General features: G+C 40.2%; 1 protein-coding gene across 1 annotated transcript; it reads right to left on the bottom strand.

The window, feature by feature from the left end:
- Window positions 1-1,969: 1,969 nt before the first annotated feature.
- On the bottom strand, window positions 1,970-10,733 carry SLC35D3 (solute carrier family 35 member D3). The gene is made up of 2 exons (XM_070739900.1): window positions 10,298-10,733; window positions 1,970-2,848 (listed from the first exon to the last, which is right to left on the bottom strand). The coding sequence occupies exons 1-2, from the start codon at window positions 10,731-10,733 to the stop codon at window positions 2,022-2,024; spliced, it is 1,263 nt and encodes a 420-aa protein (XP_070596001.1). The 3' UTR covers window positions 1,970-2,021.
- Window positions 10,734-22,466: the final 11,733 nt, after the last annotated feature.

Here is a 22,466-nt window from a genome sequence, read left to right as displayed (position 1 = left end):
GCAGGGTGTTTTTACCCTCCCCCAGCTCCAGGGAAGGCTTTATAGCCTGGCAAGGGTGAAACATGAGACTACTGGGCCCATCAGAAGTTGGTAAACAGGACGTTTCCAGCCTCCAGGGAGTCTCCAAGTGGCGGGAGAAGCTGTTTTCGTCCTTCCCAGGCATTGAATCATGTGTGTGAGCACCCACGCATGCGCAGTAGCATGCACCCACACTTTTTCGGCACCCAAGGAGAAACAGGTTCGCCATCACTGGCTTAGTATTTTGAACCACCATAGATATTTTTTTCTTTCTTGCAATCAGTGCTTCCTTTCTTATTATTACAATTCTGTCGTCTCTGTTCTGGCTTAATTATAGTTCATAAAATCATATACCAAAATGTCCTACCTATTAACGACTACTTCACCTTCAACCGCAGCAACACACGAGCACAAAATCAATTTAAACTAAATGTCAACCGCTCCAAACTTGAGTGCAAAAAATCCAACTTCAGCAACAGAATAATCAATGCCTGGAATGCACTACCTGACTCTGTGGTTTCTACTCCTAACCCCAAAACCTTTAACCTTAGACTATCTACAATTGACCTCTCCCCCTTTCTAAGATGTCTGTAAGGGGTGTGCATAAGCGCACCATTGTGCCTACCGTCCCTGTCCTATTGTCTTCTTTTGTTACTTTTTTATCATTACTTGTCTAATGTTTTATTTGTACAAATTACCCCCCTATAATTGTTTGACAAAATAAATAAAATAAATAAACTAAATAAATAAATTATTGGAGCATGGAAACACTAGTTGTTTGGCAGCCCAGCCTAGAAAAAGGGGTTAGTCCATGGAGTCCAAAAGGATAAATGTATCTCATGTAAAACAATATGAATTCCTTTTACATATATAATTCATTGATACCAGACCTGATTATGATTTCTGGATCCATGATCTAAAAGGCATTAGCTACATTTAATAGGACAGCTCTGGAGGCAACCTTCAAGTTCATATCTTAATATCAACTTAATATCAACCGCTCCAAACTTGACTGTAAAAAATATGACTTTAGCAATCGAGTTGTCAAAGCGTGGAACTCATTACCGGACTCCGTGGTGTCAACCCCCAACATTTTTCTCTTAGACTATCCACGATTGACCTCTCCAGGTTCCTTAGAGGTCAGTAAGGGGTATGCATAAGTGCACTAGTGTGCCTTCTGTCCCCTGTCCAATTGACTCTCCTATATTTTATATATCTTTTCTCCCATTCATATATCCTTTCCTCTACTTTTCATTGACGTATTCTATTCTCATATCTTTTCTTCTATCCTTTCCCTGATATTTACTACTACATGTTTTTATTCTCTTTAACTTTCAATTTGTATTGGACAAAATAAATAAATAAGTTCAGAAGCATTGCACCTCATTCTATAGTACACTCTGCGGTAATAAATATACTTCTTTATGCAAGTTTATATTCACAAATATTCAATCAATTTTAGAGAGGTAGAATTTAAAATGGATGGTATAGAATTTTCAGCAGAATCTTATGGTTTGGCTTTCATTCATTTATGGTAAGTATAGCCCACAAATACATCCATTCTGGCAGTTATTTTTCTTCCACATCCAGCTCACATGAAACCCAGTATTTTCTTCTTTTCACTATCTTAGGAAAAAACAACTTTAGATTTTGTTTATGGCATTAAATATCTTGGAATAATTATATTAAGGCTTCTAGAAGCATTCGTGGAGGAACCTGTAAATCTTATCCATCTGACTTCTATGGATATAAAACTAGGATTTTCAATATGAGATGTTTATTTATTGGTCCTGATCTGAAATTATGTACCCTGAAAAATGAAAATTCACTTAATCTAAGCATGATCCTGGTGCTTTTGTTCCATTAGAATGAGATATCATTTCCCCATTAAACCATTGAGCTTTTTAAAAAATGAATGTATGAAAGCATTTGTTGGTCCATATTCCCACCACAAGGAACAAAAGACATAGATTCTTGATTGGAATTTGTTACAGAATTACTCTTCAAGGACTTGGCAACTCTTCATTTTCTACTAGATAATCTTTCTTTGCATAATTGGCCCCCCTAATTAACCTCCATATTCCAAGGTAGGCATTCTTTAGTGAGTTTCTGTTAAGTTCTTCGGTACTACTATCTACTGGACCAACAGTAGCATTTCCTTCTTCTCCAGTGCCTCCTATCTCTTCTGTGCTGTGCTGTTTGTTTTCATCTGCTGATTCCTCCATTATTGGATCTCCAGATTCTGCCTCCTTTGGCATCTCTTCCATTAAAAAGGGTGGTTGGCCTCCATCATAGTCTTTCTTCTCTTCTTCTCGAAGTTCCTCTTCCAGATCTTCATAATTACTCTGTTTCCTTGTCTCGATAAACTTGACCACACAATAGGTGATGGATCCAACAGTGTTTACCACCACACCCGCTATGAACAGCTTCGTGGGTTCCACATCATTGAACGCTACCATTCCAACTGTGATGGTTGCGATGCTCTTCACAACACCAACAAAGCTAGTGGTTACAGCTGAGTTAATGTAAGTGCAATGAAGGGTTGTAAAATTCATGGCACAGCCCAATAAGGCACAGGCAAAAAAGATGAATGTCATGAGAGGATCTTTCCATCCTGGGAATGACCAGATGTTGATGGCTTCCATGCTGACAAAGGTTAATAGGATGAGAAAAGGTGTGGCTGAAACGGCAATGGCATATTGGGCTGTCAGAGGTCCATAGTCACTATCTGTACTCATCTTTTGAATCACAACCAAGTATCCTGCATGTACCAACACAGCCAGAACTCCGGTCACATATCCAATGGGATCGCCAGTCAGGTCACCCACACCTGCCAATTTTGAAAAGGAAGAGAGAGAACATTTACACATGCACTTAAAATATATTTCGTCATTGTTATATGAACTACATCAATGGAAGATAGGCTTTAATAAGCTATTAGCTACAAGTATTTTAGGTTGACATGGAATAAACTGCTATTTATTTATTTATTTATTTATTTGTTTGTTTGTTTGTTTGTTTGTTTATTTATTTATTTATAGAAGACTTTTATTTATTTATTTGATTGATTGATTGATTGATTGATTGATTGATTGATTTATATGCCACCCCTCTCCCAAGATTTGAGGTGGCTTACAACATATAAAAAACAGTAGGTTACAATAATATTAAATCCAATTAAATTAAAATTGCCTAGCTATCTAAAATCCCTAGTTATATTAAAATCAATGACACCCATTCGTACAGCTCCATACAATTGTCCATTGGCCAGGGCCTAAGATTTAATCGGCCCAAGCCTGGTGACATAAATGAGTCTTAAAACTCTTATGAAAGGCAAGGACGGTGGGGGCAAAACAAATCTCTGGGGGGAGCTGATTCCAGAGGGCCAGGCCCCCCTGCAGAGGAGGCTCTTTCCCTAGGCCCCGCCAAGCAACATTGTCTAGTTGATGGGACCTGATGAAGGCCGACTATGTGGGACCTAACTGGTCGCTGGGATTCATGCGGCAGGAGGCAGTCCTGCAAATTATCTGGTCCGATGCCATGTAGGGCTTTGAATTGAGCCCAGAAACCAATTGGCAGCCAGAAGAACTATCATCAATTTACTTGGGAACTGTTTGGGAATAAACATATCTGGCCAATATTTGGGAGGGGGGGGATTGAACTAGAAAAGTTTCAATAGCCTTATATTCCTACATTAATTTATGAATGTTCTACTTTCAGGTAAGGCAATAACACTTTTTTCTTTTGGTGATTTTGGTTCCAAACATCCTTAGTCAACAAAACCAATGCAAAGACCAGCGATAACGAAAATGTTTGTTGAAAAGATCTATAGGATAACAAAGCCATCTACTCCAATTCAACTTACTGACAAGCATTCATCAACTTTATCTACCAAAAACCTGACGTAAGGTATAGCATGAGTAAAGAGAATCCAAAATGAACAACCTGTCAGAACTACACCGGTTCAAACTCAAAAATGAATCATCATTTATAGAAACCAGATTTTGAAGCTGAGTCCATTCTTTGATAACTTAATCTTGCAGAGCTAATACCAATTAGGATTTATTATGAGTGGTAAACTATGTATGGTTTAAGGGTGTTAGATGAGGCACAGCAGTGACTGCCTGGATTAGCATTATTATTGTGGATATTAATTTTTTTTGCACTTTACTTTAATCCAACTTTTTGAGATAATATTCTTAAAGCATCATTGGAAGCCCTAAATCAGGCAAAGCTAATCTGTATAAATTTTTACAAGTACTGTATTGTTTAGGATCATCTTTAATTAATTTTACTCAGAATCCCAGCGGCTGATAAGGTCCCTCAGAGTTGGCCTTCTCCGGGTCCCGTTGACAAAACAATGTCATCCGGTGGGCCCCAGGGGAAGAGCCTTCTCTGTGGCGGCCCCGACCCTCTGGAATCAATTCCCCCCAGAGATCAGAACTGCCCCCACCCTCTTTGTCTTTTGCAAATTGCTTAAGACCCACCTGTATTGCCAGGCATGGGGGAATTCAGACATCTCCCCCAGGCATATATAGTTTTCTGTATGGTATGCTTGTATGTTTTTTAAATGATGGGTTTTTAGATGCTTTTTAAAATATTAGATTTGTTACATTGTCATGTTGTTATTATTGTTGTTGTGAGCCACCCCGAGTCTCTGGAGAGGGGCGGCATACAAATCTAATAAATTATTATTATTATTATTATTATTATTATTATTATTATTATTATTATTATTATTATTACTGTTCCAAAGATTTGCAGGAAAATTCAACATAGGAGTATGTGCACAATGAGGATTATTTTTCTGTCTCTCATTTAATGGGAGTGGTGTTATCCAATGGAACAGAATACAGTTTAGACGAAGAGAAGAATTTCATCAACTTTCAAAAATTAAACTGCACAATTTACTGCAATAAGATGTAAAGATGATTCTCTCTCTCTTTTTTTTCTTTTCTTTTTAGGAATTAGTCAAGTTTATTCTATTGCTCTCACTCTATAATAATAATAATTCAAATCCAACAATGATCAAACACCTCTGCTTTAATATTGAGCATTAAAAACAATAGAACAATTTAATAAGAGAGAGTGATATTTTTTAAAAGGCTACTTAAAACCAAACAAATCTAACTATGAAATAACTAAGATAGCCGTAGTCATAAAATGCTTTTTGTATCTGAGGCAGCATTTCTGAACACCAGCTGCTAAGAAATAACAGGAGGGGACTGTTGGCCACATGTCCTATTTGTGATGGCCCCAGAAGCAGCTGGTTGGCTACTATGGAAACAGAATTGTGGACCAGTTTGGCTCTTCGATCTGATCCAACGTGGCTATTATGCTCTTATAACTGTAATTAAGAATTAAAGCATAGGAGTGAGCAGAATTTTCTTCAAGTGGCAAGGTTTCCCTCTTAGAGGCAAAATCAGGACATTTTTTGCTATTGCTATATAGGGGGGGGGGAATATAAAAAGACAGCATGGATAATCTCAGTAATACAAAGAGCTGTTCACAATTGTATCCAGAGACCTATTTCAAATAGTTCTCATTGTTGGATATTTCTAAGGAAGCATATCACAACTATAACAGTATATCCGTAGGTAACATGTACCCAAAAAATAATAATCCCTAAGAATTAAAAAAAAGAACATCAAAAATGAAAATGTGTTTTGGATCTTCTCTTTTCTTGCTCTTATTTTTTAAAAAATACAAATAAATTAAAACATCTCATGATGTTCTTTTAGAACAGTTTTGAAAACGTTGCCACTAGGATCATGTAGACTCCACATTAATATTTACAAAGACCTTATGTCACAGAAACATGCGTGAAAATATAGTTGTCTACTCTTATTACTTCAGGACCTAGTCAGATCTGTTTAGTGGGTACATGTTTAGATGGTTGCTAACAATCAAATTTTCACTAATTTCCAGCCAAAACAAAAAACTTGTGTCCCCAGTAGAAAATAAATACGAATCCTCTTTTAATAATGATAACAATAAGAAGAGGTTGTCACTTAGAACTGCCTGAACATTTTATTCATTTATATTCAGCTCAGATATTTTTTTTATGTCGACCTGAAAGCAACGGGCAATCAATCCAAGATTTTAACATTACTGCATGTTTCAATCTCTCACCCCACTTACCATCCTATGTGCAACAGAAACTCTGTTAAGTCAATTATTGCTTGCTTACTTCCTCCCTGCCCCTTCTATTAAGGTGATGATAATAAGACTTTAATGATAGATTAGAGAAGCAATGACACTGCCCAGGAGATCCATGATGCAGCTTTTTCACAACAGCTTCTTCTCATCCTTGGCAAGAGATTGTAGGTGGCAGAGGAAGTTAGGCAGCTGTAAGTAACAGGAGGTTGAAGAAGGAGGGAAAAACCACATTTGGGGGAAAACCAGCTGGACCATTTAAAGTATGAACTCTCCTGTACAAAAGGAACATCCAATGTTGGGCTCCTACGGGTACGATCAGCTATGCAGAACCGGTAGAAAAATGTTGAAACCCCCCCCCCCCCCCTTTCTGGGCTCCGGGTATGTTTTTCCTATCACAGTAAATGAGGTTGAATGCTTTTAGAAAAGCTCTGTGTGTGTGTGCGTACAGTTTATATTATATTTTTGTGTCCCTGTGTGTAATATGTATGTACACAGGACAATGTCTATTTTTGTGTCCCTGTGTGTAATATGTATGTACTCAAATGGCATATATACATAGAATTAAATAGTATATTTTGGATGTTCAGTAATAGTAAATAGATAAGGAAATTGTATCTCTTTGAGGCGAAGAGAGGCCAGGCACCCTAATCCTAACCCTTGGCATGAGTGATATCAAGTTGGCCACCTTTAAGTCAGTCACATGACCTTTAAGCCACTCCCACCTGGTCACATGGTCAGCAAGCCACACCCACAGAATAAGCCATGCCCACAGTGTGGTAGTAAAAAAAATTGGTAGCCCTTCAGTGGGAACATCCATGAAGGATAAGAATCACCATATTCCATAACTGCTCCTGTTATGTGGTGGGAGATATGGGAAAGCAATATTTTGTTATTTAAACAGTGTACTGTTTCATTTGTTGATAAAGATACCTGTCAGTGCACAGTAGTGGTAGGAAGGAGGGAATCCAACATGTGACTGCTTCATCCTTCAAAAGCTGAAGGGTAGATGAGCATTTATACCATGGGAAAGAAAGCAAATGAGAACCCCATAAACTTTAATTATTTGGAAGATAGAGAAAGTGTGCTGTGAGCTGGAATCAAAAACAGAAAAGTACCGGTAGCCCAGCAAAACTAAAGTTAGAAATGGACAGCTTCACACACAGTCCATTATTGCATTTTTATTTTTTTTAGCCAGGATGCATCTAAGGCTATAGAAGGAGGGAAGGCAGGTCACTTTACCTTTAGATGTGTGCACACAGCAGTAACGCTTGACTACTGTAACGCTCTCTACATGGGGCTACCTTTGAAGAGTGTTCAGAAACTTCAGATCGTGCAGAATGCAGCCGCAAGAGCAATCATGGGCTTCACTAGGTATGCCCATGTTACTCCAATACTCCGCAGTCTGCATTGGTTGCCGATCAGTTTCCGGTCACAATTCAAAGTGTTGGTTATGACCTATAAAGCCCTTCATGGCATCGGACCTGAATATCTCCGGGACCATCTTCTGCCGCACAAATCCCAGCGACCGGTTAGGTCCCACAGAGTTGGCCTTCTCCGGGTCCCGTCAACTAAACAATGTCGTCTGGCGGGACCTAGGGGAAGAGCCTTCTCTATGGCAGCCCCAACCCTCTGGAACCAGCTCCCCCCAGTGATTAGGATTGCCCCCACCCTCCTTGCCTTTCGCAAACTCCTAAAAACCCACCTCTGCCATCAGGCATGGGGGAACTGAGATATATCCCCTTGCCTATGTAGTTTTATGTATGATATGATTGTGTGTTTGTTTTATATACTGGTTTTTTTTAGATTTTTAATGTAAAATTGCTATTTTAGATTTTAAATATTAGATTTGTTACCATGTATTGTTTTTTATCACTGCTGTGAGCCGCCCCGAGTCTGCGGAGAGGGGTGGCATACAAATCTAATAAATAAATGAATAAATAAATGAATGAATGAATGAATGAATAAATAAATGAATGAATGAATGAATGAATAAATAAATAAATAAATAAATAAATAAATGAATGAATGAATAAATGAATAAGTAAGTAAGTAAGTAAGTAAGCAAATAAATAAATAAATAAATAAATATATTAAGCATCTATCTTTGCTAGGAGCCAGCAATTGAATTACCTGCATATCTGCATTTGGTTCACATAAGGTTTGTGCCTTCTAATGTGTAGCGCAGTGCTTAGGAAGCAGCAGGTAGCAGAAGACCTGAAGTCTTGCCAGCAGAATATGGGGGAAGAGACTAAAAGAAGACTCTGCTACGGTAATTTGTTTGTTTGTTTGTTTGTTTGGATTTCTATGCCGCCCTTCTCGGCAGACTCAGGGCAGCTTACAAAAATGGGAATAAAATAGCACATACAACAAGGGAAACCCAAACATAAAACTAATATTAAAAGCCCAAAGATATAAAAACCAGACATTCAGATTGTCTGGATTTGGACTTTGTATGTAGCTTTGGGAGAAGGCTTGAAGGGGGGGAAAGCAAAGGATTTCGATGGGTTGTGCTTCATATCCCAAAGTAAGGGTCAAGGGCTTAGAATGTGTGGAACTGAGACTGTAAGGTATAGTGTGCATGGGGGTTGGGTGGGTAAGAAAAAAAGGGGGTTAAAAAAGCATGTGGAGTGTGAAGAACACCTATCCTGGCAAGACTGGAAGACAATGTAAAAACAGCACTCAAGAAAGGACATCAGGATTGGAACTATGAGAAGACTGGCTGGAAAATTAACAGGATGAAAAAAGAGGAACACTAATTGTTTAGCCCAACTGCAAGGTGGCTGAGTCCCATAAGTGTGTAATAATAAACCAGGGAATAATGAACAAGAAAGGGCATCAGGCTTGGAACTATGAGAAGACTGGCTGGAAAATTAACAAAAAGAAGAATACTGGTTGGTTGAGCCCAACTAAAAGGTGGTCTAGAGTCCCATAGGAGTTTAATAATAAACCAGGGAATAATAAGAAAGGACATCAGAATTGGAACTATAAGACAGGCTGGAAAATTAACAGGATGAGAAAAGAGGAATACCAATTGTTGAGCCCAACTACAAGGTGGCTGGTCTACAGTCCTACAGGAGTGTAACAATAAATCAGGGAATAATGAACAAGAAAGGGCATCAGGATTGGAACTATGAGAAGACAGGCTGAAAAATTAACAGGATGGGAAAAGAGGAATACCAATTGTTGAGCCCAACTACAAGGTGGCTGGTCTACAGTCCTACAGGAGTGTAACAATAAATCAGGGAAGCCTGGAAGGGGTAAGTAGACCAACTGGTAGGAGCAGAGGAAGGGGAAAGCAAATGGAGAAAATAATAATAATAATAATAATAATAATAATAATAATAATAATAATAATAACAACAACAACAGCAATAATAATAATAATAATAATAATAATAATAATAATAATAATAATAATAATAATAACAACAACAACCAGAGTTGGAAGGTACCTTGGAGGTCTTCTAGTCCAACCCCCTGCTTAGACAGGAAACCCTACACTACTTCAGACAGATGGCTATCCAACATCTGCTTAAAAACTTCCAGTATTGGGGCATTCACAACTTCTGGAGACAAGCCGTTCCACTGATTAATTGTCTGGAAATTTCTCCTTAGTTCTAAGTTGTTTCTCTCCCTCTATAGTTTCCACCCATTGCTTCTTGTCCTACCCTCAGCTGATTTGGAGAATAGGTTGATTCCCTCTTCTTTGTGGCAACCCCTGAGATACTGGAACACTGCTATCACTCTTCTTTTCATTTAAACTACCCATGCTCAGTTCCTGCAACCGTCCATGTTTTAGCCTCCAGTCCCCTAATCATCTTTGTGGCTCTTCTCTGCACTTTTTCTAGAGTCTCAATATCCTAAAAATCCAAGAGGGAATTGTAGTGTGCAGTGGGGGGGGGTGGCAATAGGTTGAGCGCAGAGAGAGAGAGAGATGAGGTGGGAGGTGAAGTGCACGTGCCAAGGTTTTGGGTGGGGGAGCAAATGGGGAAATGATTGACAGGAAGGGGGATTATATGGGGGAGGGCAAAAGTGAGGGGAAGGGGGCCAGAAGGGACGTAGCAGGAAGGACAAAGACTCGGAGCTGGGCTTGCGGAGGACCCTCTGGGCTCCCACTCACCTGCCAGCGCGGCTCCGCAGGTGGTGATGAGGACGGCCACCGAGACCCCGAGGGAGGGGACGCCGTTCTTGAGCACTAGGACGCCGATGAGGAGGGTGACGAGGGGCAGGCAGCGCTTGAAGACCACGTACATGGGCAGGCTGAGTCCGCGCAGAGACCAGAGGGTGAGGCTGGACTGCAGCGTGGAGAGGAGGGTGGCCCCGGCGAAGGCGCGCCCCAGGCCGAAGCTGAAGGGCGGCACGTCGAGGGCGCCCCGCCGGCGCAGCACCTCCAGGCTGAGCGCCGCCGTGGAGCTGGTCAGGCACTGCAGCACCGTCAGGAAGACGAAGTGGTAGCGGTTGAGAAGAAACTTCAGCAGGATGTTGAGCGAGCCGGAGAAAAACCCGTGCGCCACCGCCACGGAGATGCCCAAAGCGCGGCCCCGGCACAGCTGCATGCTGACACCCCCCAACAACACGCCGGGCTCTCCAACAGCTCCAACCGCCCAAAAAGAGCCGCCGGTCCCTCTCCTGGAGGGGGTGCCGGGAGGGGGGCTCCGCACCTCAGCAGCCTCCGGAAAGAAGCAAGAGGCAACTTTGCCGGCGAGCCCGGAGCGCAATCGTTTGGCTAACGGCGCGTAAAGGGGGAGCGCGTCGGTCGGTGATCAATCGCGGTGGGCGGTGGGATGCGGGGGGGGCAGGATCCGCTGGGGACTCTCTCCGCAGATTCGGCCACCGGCAGCCTACCAGATCCCCCAGCTGGTGTTGCTGACGCAGAGCTGGGGGGGGGGGGTTGGAAGCTGGGTGCCCCGGCGCTTCCCATTACCTTAATTGAAAATGGGGACAATCGGGAAACGCGTAATTTGGCCACGCTTGTTTTGTTCAAGATTGTTCAGGCTCTTTGATGAATCGGGGATCTGCTTTGTTCATGGAAGAAGGAAAAAAGGAAGGAGAGGAGGAATGGGGCTGGATTTTTTTTTAAAAAAAGTAAATTTAAAAAATGGTAAACCCACAGTGGGATAAACATATATCCATCCTAAGATAAAATACAGGAAATAGTATAAAGGCAGACTAGATGGACCACGAGGTCTTTTTTCTGCCTTGAATCTTCCATGTTGCTATGTTTCTAAAGATCCGAGGGTGTGGGCGACATCCCCCACCGCTCCCCACGTGTTAAATTATTTTATTTTATTTTTTGGGAAATGCACAAACTCGACGGTCACCTCTTGCCCTGTCTCGTCAGAACAAATTATTATTATTATTATTTAAAAACCCACTCACCCTTCGGGTTGGCTCTCCACCGCAAGGAAAGCGGTTGCAAAAACAAAGCGGAAAAAAACCCGAGCGGCTTCCGCGTGCAAGCCTCGCGGGTGCTTTATTCCGCGCAACAATTTGCTAATGGCCCAGCCATCCTTTCCTGTGATTAGTAAATGAATTAGGGTTTAGGGGTCCTTATACGGAAATGCAACTATCGATCCAGTCGAGTCTGGCCGGGTTTCTTGCGAGCGAAGAGGAACAGGTGCTTGGAAAGTAGCGGCGACGGTTAACCCTTTGGAGGGAAGGAGACGGATTTAGGCGCGGGGCAAGTAAGACCGAGGGAGGTACTCAAAGCGCGCGAGGAGCAAATCTTACGCAAATCTTTTGTGCTTGTGGGGTATTCTCTCTCGCTCTCGCTCTCTCATTCCTCTCTCTCCCCCCTCTCTTATTCACTATCCCCCCTCTCTCTTATTCACTATCTCTCACTCTCTTACTCACTCTCTTTCTCTCTTACTCACACTCTCTCACTCACTCACTCTCTCTCTCTGTTATTCTCTCTCCCTCACCCATTCTCCCTCTCTCCCTCACTCTCTCTCACTCACTCTCTTACTCTCTCCCTCTCACTCCCTCACTCTCTCCCTTTCTCTCTCTCTCTCATTCTGTCCCCTCGCACTCTCTCTCTCTCTTACTCTCTCCATCTCTCTCTCTCTCTCTCTCTCTCTCACTCACTGTCTTTCTCTCTCATTCTCTCTCTCTCTTACTCACTCTTTCTCTCTCTTTCACACACACTCACTCTCTCACACACACACTCACTCACTCTCACACACACCCTCTCATTCTTTCACTCTCACACTCACTCTCACTCACTCTCTCACTCTGTGTGTATGTGTGTGTGTCTCTCTCCCTCTCTCTCTGTCTCTCTCTCTCTCTCTCTCTCTCTCACACACACACACACACACTCACTCTTATTCCCACTCACTGTTCGAAATAACTTCCCACTTAAAAGGGGGGAGGGGAAAAAAGGAAAAGGCGAAAAGAAGACACCGCTGCAAAGTGATTGAGCAAAAGCTGAGTTGCCCCGAAGAAGTGGTGGGAAAGAGAGCGAATCGCAGACAGGCGACGCTTCGGAGTCACTTTATAACTTGCACGACCAGAATAGCAGCCGTGCTGGGAATGGTAGTCCGCGACATCTAGAAGGCACCCAGGTTGGGGAAAAGTTGGCCAAGCCACATGGAGCACCCCAAGCCGGGACTCCACGCTCAATGGAACTGGAGACACGGTTTCACCAGCCGCCTAAGAAGATGGCTTTGAAAATGGACCAAGGAACTTCTGCCCGGGCAAAAAGCCACCCATTCTGGAACTAGGAGCTCGCAGGTGGACGCTGAATGGCTCTAGAACTGGAATGCGTGGCTAAGGGCTTAGATGGTCAAGCTCTTCCTCGGGCTTTAAAAGAGAAAAAAACCTCTGCGCTTTTGCCCCGCGTCTGAACGGTTGCAAGCGCGATTATTCGCCAATTTCTGGACCCCGGGAAGACCTTTCTCGTGGGCAACGCGCAGCCGGATCTTTCGCCTGTTTCCCGAGGTATTGCGCAGGGGGCTTCGCTGCGCAAGCAGATGGAGGGGATCAAAGCCTTTGAGGCTTCCTGAGACCCAACTTGTGCTTCCTTGGGGGGAAGCTCGCAATTGAATCAGGCAAATGGCAACAGTGACAGCGCCTTCTTCTCGCCTATCCCCCTAGCAATTGGTCTTGGAAGGGCTACCGAGGCTATCTCTGCCTGAACTGGCGGCCTCCATCCCGACACCTCACATCCCGGACACAAATTGCTTCAACTCCTGCCCTCAAAACGAGGCTATGGAGCCCTGCACGCCAGAACAACTAGACACAAGAACAGGGGGGGGGGGTCCCCGAACGCCATCACTCTGCTAAACAAATCATTCCTTCAACACTGTCAAACTATTTACTAAGTTTGCACTACTGTACTATTAATCTTCTCTTCGTCCCCATCTCCCATCTCCTCCCACAAATGACTGTAACTTTGTTGCTTGTATCCTTACAATTTATATTGATTGGTCCCTAATATGAATGGATTGCTTATTTGTAAGTACTATAAATGTTATACCTTATGATTCTTGCCGAACTTATGTTTTCTTTTATGTATACTGAGAGCATATGCACCAAGACAAATTCCTTGTGTGTCCAATTACACTTGGCCAATAAAGAATTCTACTCTACTCTACTCTACTCTACTCTACTCTACTCTATTCTATGGAGCAGCTTTTCTTTCAACTCCTTATGGTCCTATTTTCTTCAACAACCAGGGCAAAGATACAAGCACCTCCAAAGACTTTCAAATCAAGGAGACAGTTAATCAAAGCAGCAGTTTTTGGGAAGAAACTATAGGGGCAATCTGTACAGATTTATTGGTGAAATTACTTTTGGACACCAGCAGTGGGCTGGGCAAAGTCCAAAATGTTGTTCTATTCTGAGACCCATTTTCCCACCCCCTTCTGACACTCTCTGGTCTCTTTTGTGTTACACAATGCCTCCTTGGCAGAAGGCAGGAGTAGATCACTCTTGCTAAAAGCTCTGAATTGCTTGCTTGCAGAGAGCCTTGGGTTGCACATCCCTGCCCAAGAGATGGACAGGTTTAAGGGCTGTGGGAAGAGCCAGAGATGGCATTTAGGGCAGACTTAGTAGGATTGCACACAGAGACACACAAAATATATTATCTCTTTCCACAATAAAATTAGAAACAGTTAAAGAATCAAGATGCATTTTGTTCTGGTGGTTCAGAGGTTATAGTTAACACCTAAGATGTGAAACTATATGGACTACATGTTCCTCTCCCCAACCCTTACCCAAAATATTCATCCATTTTTCTTCATTGTTTGCCTATTCAAGGATTTTGAACCAATTGTGGAGATTAGAATGGCAGTGAAAGGAAGGGGGAAATGTTCATGTTCATCTAAATCAGTGTTTGCCAACCACAACAAACTTAGGATATGTGGACTTCAACTCCCAGAATTCTTCAGCTAGCATGCTTGGCTAGGGAATTCTGGGAGTCAACACTCACATATCTTAAAAGTTGCTGAGGTTGAGAAACTCTGATCTAAATTAACACATGTGGCGATCTAAATAAGAGCTCTAAAGGATGTAGCTCCTAGAGATGCCAATATTTTTGTCGAAGCATCCGTTTTTGCGCTGCTGGGATTCCCCTGAGGCTCCTTTCCATGGGAAACCCCACCTCCGGACTTCCGTTGATAGCAAAGCACTTGTTTTTGCGATGCTGGGATTCCCCTGCAGCATTGCAAAAACACAGAAGTCCAGAGATGGGGTTTCCTATGGAGGGGAACCTCAGGGGATCCCAGCAGCGCAAAAACGGGTGCTTTGGCTGGCAAAAGGGGTGAACTTTGGGCTTGCATGCATTAATCGCTTTTCCATTGATTCCTATGGGAAACATTGTTTCGTCTTACAAACTTTTCACCTTAAGAACCTTGTCCAATTAAGTTTGTAAGACAAGGTATCACTATATATATATATCACATGTTTTTTGCTGAATTTGAAAATTAATATATACACTTGATGTCTAATAATGCTGCTTGATTATTACATCCTAGAGACATTCTCAGAAAATGGTAAGAGGAATGCAACCCTCTTTATTTTGCATGGTACTTGTGTACCCAAAGGATGATTGGTGACAGAGAACTTTAAGAACTTTAAGACTTGTGGACCTCAACTCCCAAGTCTGGGAGTTGAATTCCTCAAGTCTTAAAGTTGCCAAGGTTGGAGACCCTGACCTTTGTTGTATAGTTTGCTTTTTAATATTTTTTACAAAACACTCCTCCTTCCTCCTATTTTCTCCATAACAATCCTGTGAGGTGGGTTGGGCTAAGAGTGAATGAGTGGCCCAAGTTGGCTTTCATGCCAAAATCTCCTGATTTCTAGCCTGCTCTGTTCCTGTTTATTTATTTATTTATTTTATTACTTAGATTTGTATGCCTCCCCTCTCCGAAGACTGTTGCCCTCAGAGGATGTACCACAATACTGTCTCATTGCCAACTCTATTTCTTGTCTTTTGTATGGTTTTGCTGACCCTCTATATTGACACAGGTTCTGTCTCAGCAGCCAGGAAATACATAGCAGGAGATTGGTCTAATGGCTTAATTTCAATTAGAAGGTGCAGCAGAGGTTCTGAAAAAGGTGGCTTCAAGGGCAGACGTAAATGTCACAAACCAGCATTTCCCAAATTATGGACCAGTAGCAGACGTGGTTGGTAAATCCACAGTAACTGAATTTAAACATGCTTGGGATAAACATATATCCATCCTAAGATAAAATACAAGAAATGGTATAAGGGCAGACTAGATGGACCATGAGGTCTTTTTCTGCCGTCATTTTTCTATGTTTCTATGGACCATGGACCATTACCATTCCTTGCAAACAGCAAAGCAATTAAGTGTGTGCCTATAGCAATAACATATTCAAGCTGAGAACTTTTGGATAGAATCCATATGAACTTGACAATGGGAATAGAGTAGAGTAGACCAGAGCAGAACAGAATGGAATCTATATTAATAAAAATGTAAATGTATATTTGTTAGGGAGGGCTAATCTTGAAAAGTACTTCTTTGATTGCTTTGAAATTTTGACACAGTGTTCCAAACCAATACATCCCTTATGATATACCTACATTATATCACACCTGTGACAGGTAAAAACTGGTAAAAATATAGGATTCCCTGGTGAAAACCATAGGAGGCACACTTTGGTTGGTGAAAACACAAGTAGTTGCTTTGCATGGAGACTGGTGACAAACATAACAGGCGCATTTTGATTGGCTGCTGATCAACTGCCACAGGTAAGTCTCCTCAGAAAATAAAGGAACCAGGTCTGGCTGCAAACTGGGGTTTGCCACCCTTACTTGGGTGGAACCAAGAACCCTGCAAGGTAGGTCTTATCGTATTTTGGCAGATGGGTCGGGCCAGCGTCTTAAAGCAGGAGGACAGGGAGGAAGACAGAAAGAGAGATGTACAAATGTCAACCTGCTCTCTAATGTTAATCCCTTCAAAATCTGTTATTCTGAATTAATTGAGCAGGGGAGGTTGTACTAGAAAACCTCCAAGGTCCCTTCAAAGTCTGTCCATGTTTTTAACTGCCACAGAAAATCACCTCAGAACATAAAGGGAACCATAGATTTTAACCATAGATGCAAACTGAACACTGCCATCTATTGGCTGAATAATTCGTAGAGGTTGCAATCTATATAAATACAAATGTAAATGTTCATTTCCTCATGATCTAAAATCTCCAATTTCTCACCGATTGCTTTGAAAATTGGTCTAAAAATAGGTTTGGCTACAAATTGTGGGGTTTGTCTCCTGAGTATTGCATGCTTGGGTGGAACCAAGAATCCTGCGAGGTTATCCGGTGTTATCGTATTTTGGCAAATGACACCCTGCTCCCTAATGTTAATCCCTTCAAACTCTATGATATAATTGAGCAGGGAGTTGGACTAGAACACCTCCAAGATCCCTTCAAACTCTTAGTCTGAATAAATTGAGCAGTTAAAAAACATGCACTTTCTCATTTCTTTCTTTTCCACTTAACCAGACTGAGCCACATCAACACATCAACATATCTTCTACAGTTAGAAGAATAGAATAGAATAGAATTTATCATAAGATCTAGAACTTCATCTCTTGCCATTGCTGTTTTCTTCAATTCCCCTTTAAACTAATTAACTAACTAGATAAATAAATAAAGTCATATGGCCTCTACTTGCTCCATTTCTTTTTTAATCCTGTTTTCCTCCATTAGAATTGTGCTGTGGGCCATTTCATGCTTCTGATGTATTTATTGGGTTTTAAAACTAAAATTGTTTTTAATTAATCGTTTTATTTTACATGACTTTCAAAATCTTATTAGCTATACCTTTTTTGAGGGGGGAAAGAGCAACCCTTATTATTTGCTTCCGTGTATTTTGGGTAAATAATAATAATAATTATTATTATTATTATTATTATTATTATTATTATTTAGATTTGTATGCCGCCCCTCTCCGTAGAAATGGGAGAGATATATCTAAAGCATTTTCTGGCTATCATTTCAGATTTTATAGTAATGTTGCAAAATATTTATTTATTAGATTTTATTAGATTTGTATGCCGCCCCTCTCCGTAGACTCGGGGCGGCTATATATATATATATATATATATGCCTCCAGTTCATAGTTTGCAATATATATATATCTATGCGACGTTTCGGTGAAATCACATTCACCATCATCAGGCTGAAGTTCCAAGCTTCGTGCTTGGAACTTCAGCCTGATGATGGTGAATGTGATTTCACCGAAACGTCGCATAGACATGCAAAATATTACACAGGGCAAAACCCGAACTCAGAACAATCTACATACATATATACCCGTGAAAATTTACGAAAACAAATATATATATATATATATATATATATATATATATATATATATATATATTTGTTTTCGTAGATTTTCACGGGTACAGGTATGACGGTCATATATATATATGACGGTCTAGGTATATTCGGGTTTCTTCCCATGTAGGATTTGGAAATTTCTGGCGACGTTTCAACGAGGTCCAACTCGTCATCTTCAGGCTGGTGTTTCTGTCCTTGTTCTAGGGCGAACACAGCGAGACCTGAGCTGCCTTCCTTCTATAAATACTGGTGGCTGGGTGTGGTTTGATGGCTCAGCAATTGCCTGCTGTGTAGAAACTTCCTGGTGAGTCAGTGGGGTAACACCTGGGGTCGTTGATGTAGCTGAGGTATGCTGATTAGTTAATGGTTGTGGATTAGGCGTGATATCCTGAATAGTTGGAGCTTGCAGGCTACTTGATTGTTATGCATTGTGTGTTCTGAGTCTGGTTTTAGTTTCTGTGGCTGGGATGTGTTTGAGGGCTGGTTTCCAGATGTCTGGTAGGCGGGAGGTATCATCCCGCTTGTTCATATTTTGGGGATGTTTTTCTATCTCGATGGCTTCCATGATTATTCTTTTGCTGTAGTGTTCTGTTTTGAAAATTAATTTAGTTCTGTCAAAATCAATTTTATGTCCTGTAGTTTTGAAGTGTTGGAAAAGGGAGGAGGTTTTTTCTTTTTTCCTTAATGCATTCTTTTGTTCTGCAACACGTGCATTTACTCTCCTGTTAGTTTGTCCAATATATGTGGCTGGGCAGATTTTACACAGTATTTGATAAACTCCCTGGTTTTCTAGCTGGATATTGTCTTTCGGGTTTCTTAGGATGTTGGCTATTTTTTTATCTGTACCAAAGGCTGTCCTGATGTTGTGTTTGCGGAGAATTTTACTGATTTTATCTGTGGTGCCTTTGATGTAAGGGAGGAGGGCGATCCCATTGTCCTGTTCTGTGTCTTCGTTCTTGGGGGGTATCGCTTTTTGGATTAAGTTGTTGATTGCTTCTCTTTGGAATCCATTGGAAATTAATACATTTGTGAGACTGTGCAATTCAGGTTCCAGGTGGTCTTTGTTGGCTAGGCGTTTGGTTCTGGAAATGAGGGTCTTGGCTACGGAATTGATGTGCAGGGTGGTGGTGGGATTTTGCGTGAAAATCTACGAAATCATATATATATATATGATACATACAGAATATAGTTGTCGGCTATGAATAAATTAACTGCCTTGAAATGGTCCTGGGTTGGGCCTAGAGGCAAAAAGGAGCTGTGATGTTCCTTCAATATACCAGGGTGATCCGACATAAAAAACATATATATATATAGCAAAGAAGATAACATCTTGAATAGAAGCAGGACTCTGATGTTAGCAAAACCATTGCTGTTAAAATGCACTAAGAAACCCATTAAAAGTTTTGGTAATTTTTTTTATTCTGAAATCTCATAGTTTATGGGGGTTTTGAAGAAAGAAAAATAAACATATAGGGCATGGTGGTCAAAAAAGCCTACTGTAACGGAAGCCAACAGAAGAATTAATTATAGATAAGATATATACATGCGTGGAGATGGACGAACTCACTAACTCAATCAAGGGAAACAAAATCACGGAATCAAAACGAACATGGCAAAAATGGCATGACTGGGTTCAAAAGAGAATATAGAAACAATATAATAAGAAGCAACAGTACAATGGAAACAATCTACAGCTACCTTGTAAAAAGTTTTATTTACCAGTTATTGAATATAACAAATATTAGAATATAAAAGTATGAAATATAATGTATATAATGGAATGTAACAGGTAAAAATCTATTATAAGAATTTTAATAGAGATGGTTTATAATATGTAAAACAGAATAATGTGTGATTTGAACTATATGTGAAAACTCAAAGAAATTTTAAAAAAAAGCCTACTGTATATTCCTCCATTACTTTAGAATTGTTTCAATAAAAGTCATCAGCATTAAAGATCTTTATTGGGGCTGTAAGAACTGATCATTCTCTTAAAGCAATGCTGACAAAATGTGAGGCAAGGATTGCCACTGTCAATCAGTCAATCATTTATAATGGCCATAGATCATTATAGATTGCCAGTCATTTCCCACCATTGTTCCCTCGCAATTCTCCCCCCACCCCTCTCATTCTTAGAGTTAGACCTGCAATAGCCTATTACAGTCTAGCGATTCTAATCAATCAGCCTGCCAGACGTGCCCTTTTACAGGAGGTCCAATTTTACCATCTCTCCAATCCGTATTCTGTATTCTACTCAGATGCTGGGTTTTATATATATACGGTATCAGATCAGAAATAGGAAAATTTCTGTGCAAATTTGGATTCCTAAGAAGAAACCAAATGTAGAGAAAATAGTATCTGCATTAAAGAGGGGTTTTTTTTCACTATCAGATAACAAGATGGATGCTGGACTCATTTCATCTTCAAAATAGTCCTCCACTGAATAGATATGCATAGGTCAAAAAAATCAAATCAAATAAATAAATAAAGGGGCATAAAGAAAATGCAGTGAAGTGGTTTTGTCAGCACTACAACTCTCAGCACATATCGTACAAAGCTATCTACATACAGCCCTATTTTTCCTTATTTCACCCCCTACTCTGAATGAAATCCTTTAGTGAATGCTGCTTTGGTATAAAAGATGTGTGTGTGTGGGGGGGTGAAATAGGTGGAATATGTTTGTATTTTTTCCCCCCAAAAGCAAGGCACTTTTGTGATTTCTCTACCGAAATTATTTCAAATGCACTTAATAGAGCTGAAGATGGTGATTCTTTCCTGTGAAAATTAATCAAAGAAGCAGTGACCAGCTAACAGAAAGAATTAGAGGGAATTTAAAAGCTTGATACTAACTTGTAAGCACAGCTGAGATTCCACTAAATACACAAGCATAAGTTTAAATTCCCACTTAATGATTAAGCTTAAACTGAAAGGGGGGGGCGAGTGAGGGAGAGAATCATATAAAGAGAATCATATAACTCTCTTGAGCTCCCTGGAGAAAAGTCAGGAAATACACATTTTAAATGTACTTGTTTGTTTGGTTGCCTGCCTGCCTGCCTGCCTTCAGTGAATGGTAATCCTATAATAACTGGATGGCAGCAGCTTAGGGAAATGATAGGATCAGTAGACAGTGACATCCTGGAAGGACTGGAAGAAATCAAGTCAATGTGGGCCTTAAGCCTTACCAACAAATTGTTGAGCAAATATATTCTAGTATATCACTAAGCAACGTTCATCCCCTGAAGGGAGCTTGAAATATGGAATTAACTGGATCATGGATTGTTCATTTAGGAGGCCATAATGTTATACCTTCTTTGATCTTATAGATTGTTCAGTGATTGTTCGTAATGGTAAAATCTCATTGTAAGAATTAATCTTCTAGGAACAGTAACTTCAGTCTGTGTGCACAATAATTAAAAAAGCATACTGCGATAAACATTCTGAATAGTTCCATATGAATCTCACATTTTCATGGCATGTAGTGAGCAAAATATGAAATAGGATTATAGATCTACAGGGTTGACTTAAAAGACTATTTTTGAATGCTGCTGAAAGACTTGAAGGTATTGCAGTAAAACCTCAAAAGCTGCAGCATTAAAAAAGAAAAAAAGAATGATGCTTGAAGAATTAAGAGTTGATTTTCTGTAACTGGTGCTGGAGAAATATTTGTATTACGTTGCAAGATGTTGGTGGTATAATTTTTTAATTGTTTGTTAAAAGATACATTACATTTATTTAATACCAGCAAATTTCTTACTGGATTTATTCATCATTGAGAGAGAACGTAAAGGTGAAGCAGTTTTTAGTAAAAAAGTTGAAAATCAGGGTGGAAGGCTAATTAAATTTAAATACTTTCTTCTAGCTATAGAATGTAAAGAGAAAATATTGCCAAGTTATTATGTCACTTAATCTACAGCGTTTAATCTTGCCAATTTTCTTTTTCCAGTAATTTATTTTTCTTACAAACAATTTACAGAACATTTCATTAGATCTATTTTCTGTAACATCTTGTTTATATAATGTTCCATGAGAAAGAGATAAAAGGAAGTGATGTTAATACTGGAAATAGGTACTTGTATTTCAGCATTATAATAGCTACAGGCAATAATTTTATATTTCTATGCAATTTCTTGGCTGAAAAAATTTACAAGCGTTTGTGACACTTCAATCTCCTGCAATCTTTTTAAAAACACAAAAGCATTTATATTTTACATAAAATTTATATAGTAATCTAATTTTAGTTTTGAAGATCTGAAACATTTTTCACAAAATTGTGCCTTTTTAATCCTTACATGCATATTAACTATTTGTATTAACTTTGTTTCTAGAAATACTTATATTTTATCTATCCTTTACAATAATTATAAACAAGTGTGCTGGATGCTTGTGGGTCAAAATAAATCAGCAATTAAACCAAATCTATGAAGCAATTAAACCAAATCTATGATAATTATTTTTCTCTTGCTCCAAAAATATGAATTATT

Source organism: Erythrolamprus reginae, chromosome 1 (genome assembly GCF_031021105.1).
Source record: "Erythrolamprus reginae isolate rEryReg1 chromosome 1, rEryReg1.hap1, whole genome shotgun sequence".
In the NCBI taxonomy this organism is placed as follows: Eukaryota; Metazoa; Chordata; class Lepidosauria; order Squamata; family Dipsadidae; genus Erythrolamprus; species Erythrolamprus reginae.
Note: the sequence above shows the minus strand (reverse complement) of the source record. Positions and strands in the feature narration are given on the sequence as shown.

What these genes read in the sequence shown, in the direction of transcription:
- SLC35D3 (XM_070739900.1), bottom strand. Translation starts at nt 10,733, where the DNA reads ATGCAGCTGTGCCGGGGCCGCGCTTTGGGCATCTCCGTGGCGGTGGCG. An exon ending in CTGCGGAGCCGCGCTGGCAG is followed by an intron (nt 2,849 to 10,297) that starts GTGAGTGGGAGC and finishes CAAAATTGGCAG; the next exon opens with GTGTGGGTGACCTGACTGGC.